Source organism: Phoxinus phoxinus (assembly GCF_949152265.1).
Source record: "Phoxinus phoxinus genome assembly, chromosome: 24".
NCBI classification, from domain to species: domain Eukaryota; kingdom Metazoa; phylum Chordata; class Actinopteri; order Cypriniformes; family Leuciscidae; genus Phoxinus; species Phoxinus phoxinus.
Window position 1 is genome coordinate 1,886,610 of NC_136899.1, and position 18,596 is coordinate 1,905,205.

At 39.4% G+C, this 18,596-nt stretch overlaps 1 protein-coding gene across 1 annotated transcript in view; it reads right to left on the bottom strand.

Annotated features, from left to right (window-relative positions):
• acvr2ba (activin A receptor type 2Ba) overlaps window positions 1–18,596 on the bottom strand; it is a 67,747-nt gene that overhangs the window by 9,984 nt on the left and 39,167 nt on the right. Inside the window, exons 2-8 of the mRNA XM_079602012.1 lie at window positions 17,135–17,342; window positions 12,831–12,937; window positions 11,805–11,953; window positions 11,516–11,659; window positions 10,377–10,520; window positions 7,213–7,361; window positions 3,936–4,050 (exon numbers count right to left, since the gene is read on the bottom strand). Coding sequence (XP_079458138.1) covers window positions 3,936–4,050; window positions 7,213–7,361; window positions 10,377–10,520; window positions 11,516–11,659; window positions 11,805–11,953; window positions 12,831–12,937; window positions 17,135–17,342 — 1,016 coding nt within the window. The remainder of the gene's footprint in view (window positions 1–3,935; window positions 4,051–7,212; window positions 7,362–10,376; window positions 10,521–11,515; window positions 11,660–11,804; window positions 11,954–12,830; window positions 12,938–17,134; window positions 17,343–18,596) is intronic.

The window sequence follows — 18,596 nt, forward strand, 5'->3', positions numbered from 1 at the left end:
GTCTACTCTGCTCTGATTGGTCAGATGGCTCAGTCTGCTGTGATTGGTCTACTCTGCTCTGATTGGTCAGATGGCTCAGTCTGTTGTGATTGGTCTACTCTGTTCTGATTGGTCAGATGGCCCAGTCTGTTGTGATTGGTCTACTCTGCTCTGACGGGTCAGATGACTCAGTCTGTTGTGATTGGTCTAATCTGCTGTGATTGGTCAGATGACTCCGTCTGTTGTGATTGGTCAGATGGCTCAGTCTGCTGTGATTGGTCTACTCTGATTGGTCAGATGATCCAGTCTGCTGTGATTGGTCAGATGACTCAGTCTGCTGTGATTGGTCAGATGACTCAGTCTGCTGTGATTGGTCAGATGACTCAGTCTGCTGTGATTGGTCAGATGACTCAGTCTGCTGTGATTGGTCAGATGACTCAGTCTGCTGTGATTGGTCAGATGACTCAGTCTGCTGTGATTGGTCAGATGACTCAGTCTGCTGTGATTGGTCAGATGACTCAGTCTGCTGTGATTGGTCAGATGACTCAGTCTGCTGTGATTGGTCAGATGACTCAGTCTGCTGTGATTGGTCAGATGACTCAGTCTGTTGTGATTGGTCAGATGACTCAGTCTGCTGTGATTGGTCAGATGACTCAGTCTGCTGTGATTGGTCTACTCTGCTCTGATTGGTCAGATGACTCAGTCTGTTGTGATTGGTCTACTCTGCTCTGATTGGTCAGATGACTCAGTCTGTTGTGATTGGTCTACTCTGCTCTGATTGGTCAGATGGCTCAGTCTGTTGTGATTGGTCTACTCTGTTCTGATTGGTCAGATGGCCCAGTCTGTTGTGATTGGTCTACTCTGCTCTGATTGGTCAGATGACTCAGTCTGTTGTGATTGGTCTACTCTGCTCTGATTGGTCAGATGACTCAGTCTGTTGTGATTGGTCTACTCTGCTCTGATTGGTCAGATGGCTCAGTCTGTTGTGATTGGTCTACTCTGTTCTGATTGGTCAGATGGCCCAGTCTGTTGTGATTGGTCTACTCTGCTCTGATTGGTCAGATGACTCAGTCTGTTGTGATTGGTCTACTCTGATTGGTCAGATGATCCAGTCTGCTGTGATTGGTCAGATGACTCAGTCTGCTGTGATTGGTCTACTCTGATTGGTCAGATGATCCAGTCTGCTGTGATTGGTCAGATGACTCAGTCTGCTGTGATTGGTCAGATGACTCAGTCTGCTGTGATTGGTCAGATGACTCAGTCTGCTGTGATTGGTCAGATGACTCAGTCTGCTGTGATTGGTCAGATGACTCAGTCTGCTGTGATTGGTCAGATGACTCAGTCTGCTGTGATTGGTCAGATGACTCAGTCTGCTGTGATTGGTCAGATGACTCAGTCTGCTGTGATTGGTCTACTCTGATTGGTCAGATGATCCAGTCTGCTGTGATTGGTCAGATGACTCAGTCTGCTGTGATTGGTCAGATGACTCAGTCTGCTGTGATTGGTCAGATGACTCAGTCTGCTGTGATTGGTCAGATGACTCAGTCTGCTGTGATTGGTCAGATGACTCAGTCTGCTGTGATTGGTCAGATGACTCAGTCTGCTGTGATTGGTCAGATGACTCAGTCTGCTGTGATTGGTCAGATGACTCAGTCTGTTGTGATTGGTCAGATGACTCAGTCTGCTGTGATTGGTCAGATGACTCAGTCTGCTGTGATTGGTCAGATGACTCGGTCTACTCTGATTGGTCAGATGATCCAGTCTGCTGTGATTGGTCAGATGACTCAGTCTGCTGTGATTGGTCAGATGACTCAGTCTGCTGTGATTGGTCAGATGACTCAGTCTGCTGTGATTGGTCAGATGACTCAGTCTGCTGTGATTGGTCAGATGACTCAGTCTGCTGTGATTGGTCAGATGACTCAGTCTGCTGTGATTGGTCAGATGACTCAGTCTGCTGTGATTGGTCAGATGACTCAGTCTGCTGTGATTGGTCTACTCTGATTGGTCAGATGATCCAGTCTGCTGTGATTGGTCAGATGACTCAGTCTGCTGTGATTGGTCAGATGACTCAGTCTGCTGTGATTGGTCAGATGACTCAGTCTGCTGTGATTGGTCAGATGACTCAGTCTGCTGTGATTGGTCAGATGACTCAGTCTGCTGTGATTGGTCAGATGACTCAGTCTGCTGTGATTGGTCAGATGACTCAGTCTGCTGTGATTGGTCAGATGACTCAGTCTGTTGTGATTGGTCAGATGACTCAGTCTGCTGTGATTGGTCAGATGACTCAGTCTGCTGTGATTGGTCAGATGACTCAGTCTGCTGTGATTGGTCTACTCTGATTGGTCAGATGATCCAGTCTGCTGTGATTGGTCAGATGACTCAGTCTGCTGTGATTGGTCAGATGACTCAGTCTGCTGTGATTGGTCAGATGACTCAGTCTGCTGTGATTGGTCAGATGACTCAGTCTGCTGTGATTGGTCAGATGACTCAGTCTGCTGTGATTGGTCAGATGACTCAGTCTGCTGTGATTGGTCAGATGACTCAGTCTGCTGTGATTGGTCAGATGACTCAGTCTGCTGTGATTGGTCAGATGACTCAGTCTGCTGTGATTGGTCAGATGACTCAGTCTGCTGTGATTGGTCAGATGACTCAGTCTGCTGTGATTGGTCAGATGACTCAGTCTGCTGTGATTGGTCAGATGACTCAGTCTGCTGTGATTGGTCAGATGACTCAGTCTGCTGTGATTGGTCAGATGACTCAGTCTGCTGTGATTGGTCAGATGACTCAGTCTGCTGTGATTGGTCAGATGACTCAGTCTGTTGTGATTGGTCAGATGACTCAGTCTGCTGTGATTGGTCAGATGACTCAGTCTGCTGTGATTGGTCTACTCTGCTCTGATTGGTCAGATGACTCAGTCTGTTGTGATTGGTCTACTCTGCTCTGATTGGTCAGATGACTCAGTCTGTTGTGATTGGTCTACTCTGCTCTGATTGGTCAGATGGCTCAGTCTGTTGTGATTGGTCTACTCTGTTCTGATTGGTCAGATGGCCCAGTCTGTTGTGATTGGTCTACTCTGCTCTGATTGGTCAGATGACTCAGTCTGTTGTGATTGGTCTAATCTGCTGTGATTGGTCAGATGACTCCGTCTGTTGTGATTGGTCAGATGGCTCAGTCTGCTGTGATTGGTCTACTCTGATTGGTCAGATGATCCAGTCTGCTGTGATTGGTCAGATGACTCAGTCTGCTGTGATTGGTCAGATGACTCAGTCTGCTGTGATTGGTCAGATGACTCAGTCTGCTGTGATTGGTCAGATGACTCAGTCTGCTGTGATTGGTCAGATGACTCAGTCTGCTGTGATTGGTCAGATGACTCAGTCTGCTGTGATTGGTCAGATGACTCAGTCTGCTGTGATTGGTCAGATGACTCAGTCTGCTGTGATTGGTCAGATGACTCAGTCTGCTCTGATTGGTCTACTCTGCTCTGATTGGTCTACTCTGCTCTGATTGGTCTACTCTGCTCTGATTGGTCTACTCTGCTGTGTGTGTGTGTGTGTGTGTGTGTGTGTGTGTGTGTGTGTGTGTGTGTGTATCAATCTCATCAAAGTGGATTTGCTTTGTCAGCAGAAAACAGCATCTTCTCCACATGAACAACACAAACTCTCCAGTCTCAGATACACTACAGTGTTCGAGGGCGGAGCTAAGAGCAGCCAATGAAAACCATAAACTGGCATTATGCAAAGTAGTTACAAACCTATGTAGATTCGAACAGGAAGTAAGACTGTAATTACTGACGACTCTCTTCAGGCCGTTCAGAATCGAATCTTAGCTTTGAGAGACGATAACTTTATCTTTTAAAGTTTGCAGACCTTTAACCTTCACACACAGATTTATTACACACTACATGAAAGGCAATATCGCAAAAAAGCATAATAATGGCGACTCTTAACTCCTCTCACCTGACCGTGTGTGTCTCCCGGTGGTTTACCCGGCTCAAACCGAACCGCTAACCCAAAGTCCCCAACCACAGCCGTGAGGTCGGTCTTCAGCATCACATTCTTACTCTTGAAGTCTCTGTGGAAGATGTTTGGATTATAATGAGCCATTTAAGATAACATAATTGTATCATTGTATGCACACAGTAATACACATCAACGAAATGGAGTTTGCAGCTCTAAATAAAGACGCATAAAACAATAAGTAATGATAAATAACTAGTAGAATAAAATAAACAATATAAATATAATTTAAACAATACACAATAGTGCAACCACAGTATAGTGTAGTTGTAAAGTGAGGTAGTGCAAGAGTACAACATCAATATGAAGACATAAATCATCATCCAAATACTGTTTAAAGGATAATTCCGGTATTTAACACCTTGAGTCTATATTGTAGTTTGTTTTGGATGAACAAGAGTGGTGGACAACATTTTTTTGACAATGGTTCCTCTCTCGAGTTTTTGACTATAAAAGAATTGGCCATGGACCCATTTAACAGTCAATGGGCGTGTCCGAAAATGTCATTAAAACAGCCAATAATGTTCGTTTACAAAACTGTTAAACTCACCGAGTGATTAGTGATGTTAGTTGATGTTCCAGAAACAAAAAGTGTTGCGAAATACAGTTTCTGTCGTGTTTTATTCGTCATTTTGTAAAATCCCATTGAATTCTGTTGAAGGACTGAGTGCTCGTTAATATAAATGCGCTACCGGAAACGGAAAGGCTGTTTACATTTGGTCGATGTCGTCTTTTCGCTCGCTTCCGTTTCTCATAAGGCGAGCGAGCAGAGCTCTTTACCGCAGTTTTTGACCGCACAAATTCTAACCATATTGAAAGACGTGACCAGTGCAATATGAAGTTGAACTCGACTGTGACCGTGAGTGTCCCGCGAGACATAAACATCGGTTATCGCCATCAAGTGGTCGGGAGTGTGCTAACGCTTCAGATTCAAATATTGAGCGGAAGTTACACGGTTCTGAAAAAAATAGTTCCACTATAGCAAAATAAACGGATTGGAATCATATATTGCGACAATATATTGTTTATAATCATCAACGAACACCACTAACCACTCGGTGAGTTTAACAGTTTTGTAAACGAACATTATTGGCTGTTTTAATGACATTTTCGGACATGCCCATTGACTCCAATGTTAAATGGGTCCATGGCCAATTCTATTATAGTCAAAAACTCGAGAGAGAGGAACCATTGTCAAAAAAATGTTGTCCACCACTCTTGTTCATCCAAAACAAACTACAATATAGACTTAAGGTGTTAAATACCGGAATTATCCTTTAACTATGAACCGTTTACAATCATGCACACACCTTTACAGTTTTTTAGTCACTAGGACACATTTCTCAATACTTGGGTCACTTTTTCTTCACACAGTTCTCTAACCAGCGTTCAGCTCGGCACAGCAGTTCATCTCACATTCAAACTCATTCAGAATCCCTTCATACATGTCTCAGATCAACACACACTTCCAGAACACTAGCAAAGGTTGACAGCCAACACACACACTTTATCACCCACAAAACAATGACCTAAAAACACTAACAACAGGAGCATTACACAATGTGTTCCTCTGTAAAACAAGGACACCTCTCTCCTCTATAGAGTTCACTGCAGTATATGTGACTGGAGTGAATCAGACATGATGCTTCAATACTTTATATATTTTATGTTTTTGGAGTAATTACAAAGTACAAACATGTGTCTTCTGCACACCATCCACCGACACAGAGACAGGAATCAGCTGTGGTGTGTCCAATTGTTTTTATACAATTGAATTTTTAGATTCAAAATATATTTCATTACAATATTACTGTAGAAATGTGGCAAAATGCTGTCGTTTACAGTTGTGTATTATGTTATTGTTTTGAACTTAAAGCTGCAGTCCGTCGTTTTTCCTCATTGTCGCCATCTCTGTTCGAAATCTGCAATTGCAGTTATTCGCGGAATTATTAACGGTGCGTGGGAAGTAAATCGGCATGAAACAGCGCGGATGAACACAATGTATTGAGGAGAACATGTCGCTGCCGCGTTGCTGTGGATACTGTACTGTCATCAGCAATCTCAGAGTATACTTTTTGAAAGATTATAACCAACATTAGAATTTTCATCGGTAAATGTCATCTGAACAAGTAAGATTCACTTCTGTTCTGACCAAATTCGGGTGGGGGGGGGGGGGGGGAGGCATTGCAGTAACGTTAGGCTATATCATGCTGATTAAATCTAACGATTGCTTATATCACGTCAAAGCGTGAAAAATATATTTTGTTCTCAAATTATTAATGTTAACTACATCATTATTGCGTGACTACATTTAATGTGTATTAGGGCTACCTGTAGTTCAGTGTTCATTTCTGTGCAGTATAAATTCTAATTGTCATACCAACTAAATTAATGTTCCTTATAACTGTTTCTCTTTGAAATAAAAAACACACACGTGTGTGTAATCAAATGCTTATTTAAAACTGTAATATAATCAAATTTTATTCACTTACATTTTGAACCCCTTCAAAACACGGAGTTCACGCCACCTTTCAAAAGCCCTGCCGATGTTTATCCTGGTTTTAGCATCAGTCTCTTTTTCTGTAGCCACTCTGAAGTCCGAAGTCTTTTGGGTTTTACAACTGGTGAATCTCCAGTTGTCCCTGGTGATTGTCGCTTTAAACTTTCGGGATCCGCCATACCAAGTGCTAAGCTAAATCTCCACCATCATCCACACACGCTATATAGCCGACTAGCCGGGACTCCTTCTCTATGTGTAGCCTACAGAAGTGACGTAATGACGCAACGACATGCTCGAAATTCCCGCGGAGATCCACCAGTACCACTGGAATTAAAATCATTATTACAAGCTTACCGGTTTGAATGAAGGCAAGCAGATCGTTTTGAACACTGGCTGGTTAAGTTTTTTTCAAAAATGTCTTTTTTGATATTTTTAGACACAAAAAAGTGCCGGACTGCAGCTTTAAGTTGACCAGTTCTGATATCAGTGTGTGAGCGTGTGCAGATCGGCCTGTAGATACACAGAGTTGTGGAGGTTGTTGTGTCGAAGTGAGGAAATAATTAATGTACGGTAATTTGAAAGATGTCGTCATTGAATGCATTTTGTGCCAAAGCAATGATAAATGATCCACAGTTTATCCCACACACACTTCTGTTGTGCTCACTGTGCGAAGAGTGAAGAAAAAGTGACCTAAGTATTGAGAAATGTTGAGCTCACCTGTGTGCAATCGCAGGTTTAGGACCTTCTCCTTTAAACCGCGGGACGTCCTCGTGAAGGTAGGCCAGACCACAGGCCATGGTTTCTGCGATGTGACACAGATCGCTCCAGCTCAGCGCGCTCCCCTTCAGATAGTCCGTCAGCGAACCCTGCAGGAACACATCCAGACACTCGTCACACTGAACATACCAACTGCAGGAACACATCCAGACACTCACACACTGAACATGTGTTTTTTGTTCTTTTCCAAGAGGTCCTCAATTGTACAACAGGCTGATGTTTTTATTGAAGGAGAAAAAATCATGGTTGTGTCCGATTTTAAATACCTTGGTATCATTTTAGATTCTAATTTAACTTTTAAAAAACATGTTAAAAAGGTGTCTAATACCCTCAAATATAATATATCTAACTTTAGACACATAAGGCCATATTTAACCATAGAGGCAGCCAAACTTTTTATGCATGCCATGATTTTTTCCCACATATCATATTGTTTTACAAGCTGGTCCCAAGCAAATGTGACAACTCTTAAACCAATAGAAACTCTTTATAAGCAAACTTTAAAAATTTATAGATCAAAAACCTATCGGCTATCACCACTGCAATATCATTACTAAATATAATTTATTTAAAGGGGTCATGACATGGGTTTTTTTATTTTATTATTATGTTCCCTTAGGTGCAAATATAGTATTACTATAGTTTTTTTTTACAAAAAACTTTTAAAATGTAGTGATTTATGACCTTTTCCCACCCTGTTTCTCATCCTCTGATTCAAACAGTCTGTTTTGGGGGTGTTTCCCCTTTAAGAGTTCAGTGTTAACGCCCACTGTTATGATTGGCTAACGTCAGTGCCTATGCATCAATTATTAACGCCCCCAGCCAGAACATTTGCGGATTCAGCGTATTTAAAAAGTAGTTTAAAGTTTTAAACACATTACTTACAGTTTGCGTCGTCGTTGTTGAGCCCAGAATAGTCGGCAAGGACTTATCTTTGAGCAACAGTTTTCTGGCAAAGCCAGCATCATTTTGGGATTTGTTCTCAAAACGGTCATCCTTCAGATGTATAGAACAAACGCTTAAACTAACACTGCCGTGACTGAGACGTCCGCAAAAAATAAAGTGCATCCATTTTCCCCTGACGACTGGATCTTTCGCAGCGTATTCACAGATGTTGTTTGTCCACAGCCAGGAACAGCACATCTGTGGCATCGTAATTTCCCTGTACACAGACCCACTCGGCTCGCTGTCCATCGGCTGAACACTTGTGAAGCGCGCGGCGCGCGGGCGCGACAACGATACGAAATGAGCGTAGTTGCTTTGCGTTTTAAGCGTAGTTGCCTTGTGCCTGGAGGCGGTCATATGCAAACGCTGGTACGTCACTTCGCACCGTGACGTCACTTCTTACCATGAATCCAGAACGAGCTGTATTTAGAGCTTGATTAAATAAATGATTCGTTTATAATGGGGAGGACGTCTTAAGCTATGAAACTTGCAGGACGTTTTAATGACACAAAGACCTCTTATATACTAAAAGATCAAGGCAAATTTGGTTTCTCATGTCATGACCCCTTTAATTTTGACAGTTACTTACATTACCTAGATGCCTGTCTTATTTTCAAAATTTTACATGGGCTTGCACCTCCACCACTGGGTGAATTTATACAACAGAAGAACAGCAGTGGCAGGGCAACTAGGGCAGCTACCAGGGGAGACTATGTTGTACCGTACAGACGTAGTAAGTTTGGCCAAACAGTCTTCTCAGTACGGGCTTCAAATTATTGGAACTGTCTACCTACTAAACTCAGAGAGAGCACCAGCTATTTCTCATTTAAATGTACACTTAAGAAATGGATTAAAAACACTCAAAACTGCAATCATCAATAGTTAGGTTCACCTTATCTCAGGTACTGCCCCTTTTTGTATTGAACTTATTATTATCTATTTATTTTCTTTATTTGTTTTCTGTTTTTCATGTATTCTTTTTGTACTATGATGCTGTGTTGATCTGCCAAGGGACTACAGATGAAAATTAGCCCTCTGGCTAACTCTGGCGCATTTACATTTTGAGTGTAAACAAAAAATGTTGATTGATGTGCATTGTCCCTTTTAAATAAACAATAAAAAATAAATTAAAAAAACATACCAACTGCAGGAACACATCCAGACACTCACACACTGAACATACCAACTGCAGTAATGCAACATAGTGAAGTAATAATGTTTCATTTCATTTGATCAAAGAAGTGATTTTTACTTCTATAACCCATCGTCTGTGCTTTACTGAATGGTTAATGCTGTATAATTTGAGAATGAATCTATTCGTCATCATTAGAGTAAAGGTAAAGAGTCCGAAATGTTTTCTGTATTCGGTGGCTCTGAATTGTCACACACTTCTCACAACGCTTGCTACGGATGTGAAAAAAACGAAAAAAATCGGAGGCGGTGTGTAAACGTGATTGAAACAACATGAGGTCGTATTTATTTTTTTAACGTGCAAAAATTTGTGACTATCAGAACCTCATCATATGATTTTGCCATATTAATATTAGCATTTGCACATTTTTGCTCAGTTTAGGCTTCTAAATATAATTGAGCTATTTTTCCTTCATATTCTTATACTATATGAGCCATAAAAGCCTGATGAATCAAATATGATACTCAAAACAATAAATTAAAAAAACACACGCAAACTTTTTATTCGCTTTTTTTTGCCTTAAGGCCATTGCACACTGAGTCCGAAATTCGCATCCGAAATTTTCGCACGTTAAAAAATAAATACGACCTCACGTAATGTCAATCACGCTTGCACACTGCCTCCGAAACTTTCGTCCGTCATAAAAAAAATCGAAACAGGTTCGATTTTATGCGTTTTTCGCATCCGTAACAAGCAGTTTGAATGGTGTTTAAATGGTGCTTTGACAATTCAGAGCCACCGAATCACGAATACGAAAAAACGCATACGAAAATTTCGGACTCAGTGTGCAATGGCCTTAAAGGTTCAATAAACTGTTCCATTTAAAAAAAAATGTTGTCAAGCTTTACAGGGTTAAGTTTGTCAATGGCTGCATGCATAAGTCTCTAATGGCTCAGATGGTGATTTCTGGTGCGTTTTCACCCTGCATGTATTTTAGTTTCAAGTGCCATGACCTTTGACCCCTCACCCTCTCGTGGAACTCTGTGATGAGCCAGAACTCAGTCTCCAGGTTGCTTCCACGTTTCTCCGCAGCGATGAAGCGCAGGAGGTTATCATGTTTCATGCCCGGCGTAGCGAAAATATCCCACTCGTTCTGCCACGACTGCTTGTCCTGTGACACACACACACACACACACACACATCACATTTCATGCTTTATTAACGTGATGACACAGATAAATAAATCAAATTAAATAGAATGCTGCCTATTTATACTACTGTATAGATGCTGTGTTTATTTAAGTAAAAGCAAACAAAACTAATATGAACCTAAATGGTGAAAATCTTATGCATAAATGTATTCATTACAAATAAATAAAACCATAAAAATAAATAAAATCATTTAAAAAAACGATTAAATAAATACTAAAAAAAAAAAAAAAAAAAAAAATGCATTAAAATAAAAAAAAGTAATAAATTAATTAATAAAATACAAATAATAAAAATAAATGAAAAATTATAAATGATCAAATTCTAATAAATAAATAAATGCATTTAGATATAAATAAATGAATACAATCAAAACAAATAAACAAATAAAATGTTAAATAAATTCATAATACATTAAATAATTTAATTAATTAAAATAGAATAAAAAAATGTATACAATCACTAAAATAATATAAATCAATTAAATAAATATAAACATTAATAAATAATTTGAATCGCAGTTAATGCTTTTGGTGTCACTGTTGAGACTACATATTCATACATAAATGCTGCATATTAAAAATGATAAATAAATTCATAAAAAAATAAAATAAACATGCATAAAAATAAATAAATAAATGCACTAAAATAAATGAACAGAAACAGTTAATGCATTTGCTGTGTCTGTTCAGCATTAACATGAAACCTTCTGTGACTGTCAAACCCGAGTGAGCCAGCTTGCATTTATATGCAATTACATTTATATATAATATGTATATATTATATTTATATATATTATATTTATATGCAATTGCATTTATATGACTGTTTATATTTATCATTCTCTTCTCTTGTGTGTACAGCACTTTGGTCAACCTCGGTTGTTTTTAAATTGTGCTTTATAAATAAACATTGTATTGTATTGTATTATATAGGCAGAACACAATAATGAAATACCTGAATGGGGAAAATCTTGACGGCTACATGTTCGTTCATCATCTGGGCCTTCCACACGCATCCGAAGCGTCCTCGGGCTTTCACCTCCAGCAGCTGAAGAGGCTTCAGGCCCACCAGCGGCGACGGAGGAGACGGCCCAGGGTCCTGCAGGACACGGCACACATCAGCGAGTTCACACACATCACACAGTGCAGTCACAGCACCACCGGGTGGCGCCAGAGAACGCGACAACACGACACAGGAGATGAACTGTAGTGAGAGATCGAGTAAAGCGGCCGCTGAGACCGACCTCGTTGATGTCCACGTGTCCGTAGGGAGGCTTGCGGTGCCGGTACATCCAGAAGGCCAGCAGGAGAGCCGTGGAGAGCATGGTGACGGGCAGCAGAGAGTAGACCAGCACGTTCAGCAGCGACGGGGGGGCCGGAGGAGGCTCGATCACTGACAGACAGAGACAAAACATGTACATGAGGACCCAACTAATGTAGAACATAAAATTATTATAAAATATATTCAATTATTTAAAATAAATAAATATAAATACACAATAAAGAATAAACATAAATAATTAAAAATGAAAATAAAATTCTCAAATTCTAAAAATACATGCATTAAAAACATTAATGAATTTAAAAAAACTAAATTAAATGCAAACGTTTTATAGAAATAAAAATCAATAAATTATAAATAAAATGTTAAAAAATAAATGCATTAATAAATGCAAAAAATAAATAAATTAATAAATTCTAAAAGAACAAATAATAATAATAATAAATACATGCATTGAAATAAACAAATTAACAAAAAAAAAGTAAAGTGAAATAAATAAATGCATGAATAATTCATTAAAAATAATAAAGAATAAAATCTACATAATTTTTTTTGAATTTATAAATTTTTTAAAGCATTATAATAAACAAATAAATAAAATGTAAAAAATAAATAAACATGATAAATAAATGAATAAATAAGTGTTGTGCATTAACCATAACAACAGTTTGTGTGTCTGAACAACTGTGTATTGACTGAGGTGAGCATTGAGGATGATTGAGGCACTGAAAGCATGGTTATGGTTATGATTATGATGTTGAAGTGATTATGATTATGACGTGCCTGATGAAGACCTGAGGGTCGAAACGTTGCCTTTTTAATAATAAATCCATTTTGGAAGCAGTTAAAATCAGTGTGCGGACTTCACACTTCTTTATTTTTGTTTATATCACTTCTGGGTGTTTGGGACGTGCACAGCAGCGTTGTGCTTTTGATTCTATTATGATTATGATGTTTTCAGGGCAGCAGAATGAGTGGCGTGTCTCACCGGGTCCGCTGACGTCGGGCAGGTGTGTGAACCTCTCGTTGCAGAAGTTTCCTTCACAGCAGCAGAAGAACACCTGAGGGTTTTCCTCCGTGGCCACACACTCCTGTCTGTGATGACGAGACACACACCAGTTCAGCACAACAACAACATTTAATTGGCATGGGTCAGAAAAGCTGAAAAGTGTTTCTGAAAAACAAAACACTGACTAAGTTCGTCCTGTGTGGAAATCAAGCTTCACAAGTGTGCAGTCTGAGCCCTTTGTTTCTATAGACTCCCTCGTGTGTGTGTGTGTGTGTGTGTGTGTGTGTGTGTGTGTGTGTGTGTGTGTGTGTGTGTGTGTGTGTGTGTGTGTGTGTGTGTGTGTGTGTGTGTGTTGATGGAGCGTTTGCTGTCGTTCACATGAGTCAGACTGACCGAAACATCTCCAAACTTTCTGGGATTTACTCGATAACGATAATTATATGATATTTTGCTGTGCGTTTATTGTGTTGTACGTTGGCAGGTTTAGGACTGACTCCTAAAGTCTTTGGTATTCTTCATATTCTGTGTTGGTCAGTTCACAGTGACAGAAATCATCTTTTCCAATAACTTTCAATTGATTTTGACCTTTAAAATGGCAGTTTTGACTTTATAAAGCCATTTTTTCTTTAAAGAGAGAACTTCAGGGAAGCTTAAAGCAGCCGATAGAGACTGGCCCACTTTACACACACACACACACACACACACACACACACTGTTCTGCCAATAAAGTGAAGATCCGGAGAGCCGAGCGACGCGTCCATGACATGAAGCTGAACGGAGAAGCCTCACTCAAAACAACAGAAATGCCACACACACATTTATCACATCAGATGGGTGTGTGTGGCAATGCAAATTTTTTTTTATTTTTTATTTTTATTTTTTTTTTTAAATAAGATCACTAGCATCTTATTTCTGTAAGATAATTCAAGGGAACTTTGCCTAAAGGCAGGCTGTGTGAAAATATATATATATATAATAAAATGACAATATATAAAATAAATACATAAAAAATGCATTATATATATATATATAAAAATATATATATATATATTATCCACTTATTACTATTATTATAAATGCATAAATATATAACCACATAAATAATCAAATAAATAAATAAATAAAATAAATCTAAAATTTGTGTTCATTGAGAGGAAAACATAACTAGATTTTTAACTCGCTTGCATTAAACATCTTTAATTAGATTAATTAATGGCCTGAATGAATGAATGAATGAATGAATGCGGTTTCTCACTATTTTTCCATTTGCTCCAAAATACCAAAAACAGAGTAAAAATATATTAATCGAGTGGAAAACTAGAAATTTTATTCACTTGCATTAAAACATTTTAAATATTAGTAATGGCCATAAAGATTGATTTGCTTTGAAAAATTACGACTTGTCAAGTTTAACTAACTAATTAACTAACCGACTAAATAATTAAATTAATAAATGCAGATATTGATATCATAGACTGTATATCAGTCTGTTGAAAATATTTAGCAGTTTGCTCTGAAATATCTTAACAACTTTGTGATATAATAGAGTAAAAAAACTATGCGACATCCAAAAAAAAAAGGCAGTAGATCCAAAAATGTGTGGAAAACATGTCTGGGTTTAAATTCCCTTGCATTAAACATTTTAAATCAAATTACTTAATTATAAATAGTTTGGCTGAAATAATGACTGGTCAACTAGTGGTTTAATTTATTTCTATAAAGCCTCATCAATATATTGTGAAAGTCCTTCACGTTCAGGGACGCTGTAAGTAGGTCAGCGCCGCGGTGAAATTAATTCGGGACAAACGGAGATAAAAACATTAAATAATGAGCCTGAACATCCAGAGATGTCCTCCACCAATCTCTTCAGAGGCTCATTGAGTTTTCCTTTTAGAAAGAAACAAACGCTCGGTTACACGCTGATGCAAGACGGCTGCAAAACTTCCTCGGACTCCGTGGCCTAATCGCATCTAAAGCACAACCTTTTCATTGCAATGCAAGAGCTGGAAATATAATATGTCTCAATGGCACAATAAAACACAACCCTCCATCAATCACACACACACACACACACACACATAACTCGAAGGTCAAAACCCATTCTTCTCCTTTTATAAACTGAGCTGAATGCATGACATCTGAAAAATAATTGTGCCTCGTAAAGAAGCTGAAATGAAGACGATGAGCATCTTCGGCTGGAGACGCCACTAAACCCGCAAACATGAAGCTTCATTACTGGTTTCATACAAAACTACAGCATCAAACTAGTGCAAAATAACCAGTCGAACCAGAACACCTTCATGAACATCCAGCACTTCCTCCATTGAACATAAACAGAATACAATATACAAAACAAATAAGCACAGGATATAAACAAAGGAATTAATATATATCACGAATATCATTAAAGTCTTAAAGGTGGGGTATGTAATTCTCTTTTTTGGCCATTTTTTCTAAATCACTTAAAATCCTATTCCTAACCCACTTACAGCCACTGAGTTAGAAGCACTGAAATAAAAATTAAGCAATTTAATTATCCGTGGAACGGGCAGGACTCGAAAAACTCCAGCCAATCATTTCCAAGACCACCTAGAATCATTGGACAGTAAAGTGTGTCAATCAAACGGTCGTACCATCCCCCCTCCCCCCATCCATGTCCATGTTCTTTGAATGGGTGGAGTCAAAGGAAAGAAGGTAGGACCATTTGAGTTGTGTATTTTCAAAATGTGCCAGCCGTTTTGCAAATCACATACCCCACTTTAATATATAATTATTTAACTATAATTATTAAATTATAAAAAATATGATTCATATATTATTAGTAGTAGAAGTAGTATTTTATCACTATTATTATATATATAATATATATTGTTTTATTACTAAATTAATTTAAATGAAAAATTATTTCTATAACAATCAAGTTATTTTATTTGTTATATTGTTGTTTTATTATTACATAATATATAATGAAAAATATTGTATAAATATTACTGGCATGAAATACATTGAAATAATAATAATTATTATTATAATTAGTATTATATAAATATTATGAAATGCATTTAATTTAACAATGATGACTATTAATATTATTATTATTCTATAGATAGATATCATCAGAATCACTTTCAGAACTACTTTTTCCAGCCGACGAATGATAAATTGACAGCCAATCAGAATCCATTTGACTTTAAGAAGATTAAGCATTTAAGCGGTAGACGCAGGGTCCGAAATTAACTTTTTGGCTCACCTGCCACAGGGACTGGTAGATGAAAAAATCTACCAGCCAAGCATATTTTTTACCGGCCAAAATAATAAACAGCCTTTTTGTGTCACATATACATTAATTTCAGTACATTTAATTGAGATAATAAGGTATTATGTTGAATACAAACATAAAAAATTGTCCAGAGCAATATTTGAAATGTAGGCTATAATAATAATTAAAAAAATATATATTTTACACACACTCTCTCAATCTCTCTCTCTCTCTCTCTCTCTCTCTCTCTCTCGTTTTTATGTTGAAAGGAATGGCTACTGTCCATTTGCACACACATTTCTGTCATTTTCTATCTGAAGCTATTGCCTGCAACATTGAAAACTCCGGTCTCTTGTGTTTAGCGCGAAAGCTCACGTGATTGCCGCCGGACAGTCGTGCCGTGTACCAGCTGCTTTGACGCGATTATCAGTTTAACTGACTCGTAACGTGTGCAATATCTCACGACCTCCCGAGTGTCCGAACATTTTATTTTATTATTTACTCGCTAAACGGAAAATCTACCAGCATTTGGCGCTTGGCTGGTGTTAATTTCGGATGCTGAAGACAGCGCTTAGGAGACGGTGAAGCCTTTTCGCCTGTCTCCACTGAGAGAGAGAAAGAGAGAGAGAGCGCGCGCACGCGCGACCGGGGCTCTCTCTCTCTCTGCTCGTTCTTCATATCTCTGCTCGTTAAACATGCGCCCTGTCACACGCGCAGCAGTTCGTCTACATTCGGCTACTACTCACCGATCAGATAAGACTATGGCGGGACAAACATTTTATTAAAAAATGTTTATTACATTACTATTTTGGTATGAATATTCACCCGCCAGTGTGGCGGATAGCCTTTTGAGATTTACTCGCCAAATGGAAAATCTACCCGCATTTGGCGCTTGGCGGGTGTTAATTTCGGACCCTGGGTAGACGACAAAACTGCAGCGTGCGTTTATAATAAACAGAACTTTATCGTCGGCTGGTGTGTCCAGGCCTTTATGGGGTCGAGGTGTGTGTGTCACATGACTGACCTGTCGTAGCAGTTGAAGTCGTCTAACCAGCATCCCTTCTTCACCAGCTCGATGTTCCCCGAGTTATTCCTCCAGGAGGCGTAACAGTGCGAGCGTTTGTCCTTCTCTCCCTCACATCTCTCCACACCACTGCGGTTCGTCTTCTCGATCTCCCAGTTAATGTTGAAGTACAAGCATTCACGAGTCTCCACCTCTCCATGACTGGGTCCTGTTCAACACAAGAGAACGGCAGCGTTACAGTCACTGTTAAACACAAGAGAACGACAGCGTTACAGTCACTGTTCAACACAAGAGAACAACAGCGTTACAGTCACTGTTCAACACAAGAGAACGGCAGCGTTACAGTCACTGTTCAACACAAGAGAACAACAGCGTTACAGTCACTGTTCAACACGAGAGAACGACAGGGTTACAGTCACTGTTCAACACGAGAGAACAACAGCGTTACAGTCACTGTTAAACACAAGAGAACGACAGCGTTACAGTCACTGTTCAACACAAGAGAACGACAGCGTTACAGTCACTGTTCAACACAAGAGAACGGCAGCGTTACAGTCACTGTTCAACACGAGAGAACGGCAGCGTTACAGTCACTGTTCAACACGAGAGAACAACAGCGTTACAGTCACTGTTAAACACAAGAGAACGACAGCGTTACAGTCACTGTTCAACACAAGAGAACGACAGCGTTACAGTCACTGTTCAACACGAGAGAACAACAGCGTTACAGTCACTGTTCAACACAAGAGAACGACAGGGTTACAGTCACTGTTCAACACAAGAGAACAACAGCGTTACAGTCACTGTTCAACACAAGAGAACGACAGGGTTACAGTCACTGTTCAACACAAGAGAACAACAGCGTTACAGTCACTGTTCAACACAAGAGAACAACAGCGTTACAGTCACTGTTCAACACAAGAGAACGACAGGGTTACAGTCACTGTTCAACACAAGAGAACGACAGGGTTACAGTCACTGTTCAACACAAGAGAACAACAGCGTTACAGTCACTGTTCAACACAAGAGAACAACAGCGTTACAGTCACTGTTCAACACAAGAGAACGACAGGGTTACAGTCACTGTTCAACACAAGAGAACAACAGCGTTACAGTCACTGTTCAACACAAGAGAACGACAGGGTTACAGTCACTGTTCAACACAAGAGAACGACAGCGTTACAGTCACTGTTCAACACAAGAGAACAACAGCGTTACAGTCACTGTTCAACACAAGAGAACAACAGCGTTACAGTCACTGTTCAACACAAGAGAACAACAGCGTTACAGTCACTGTTCAACACAAGAGAACAACAGCGTTACAGTCACTGTTCAACACAAGAGAACAACAGCGTTACAGTCACTGTTCAACACGAGAGAACGACAGGGTTACAGTCACTGTTCAACACGAGAGAACAACAGCGTTACAGTCACTGTTAAACACAAGAGAACGACAGCGTTA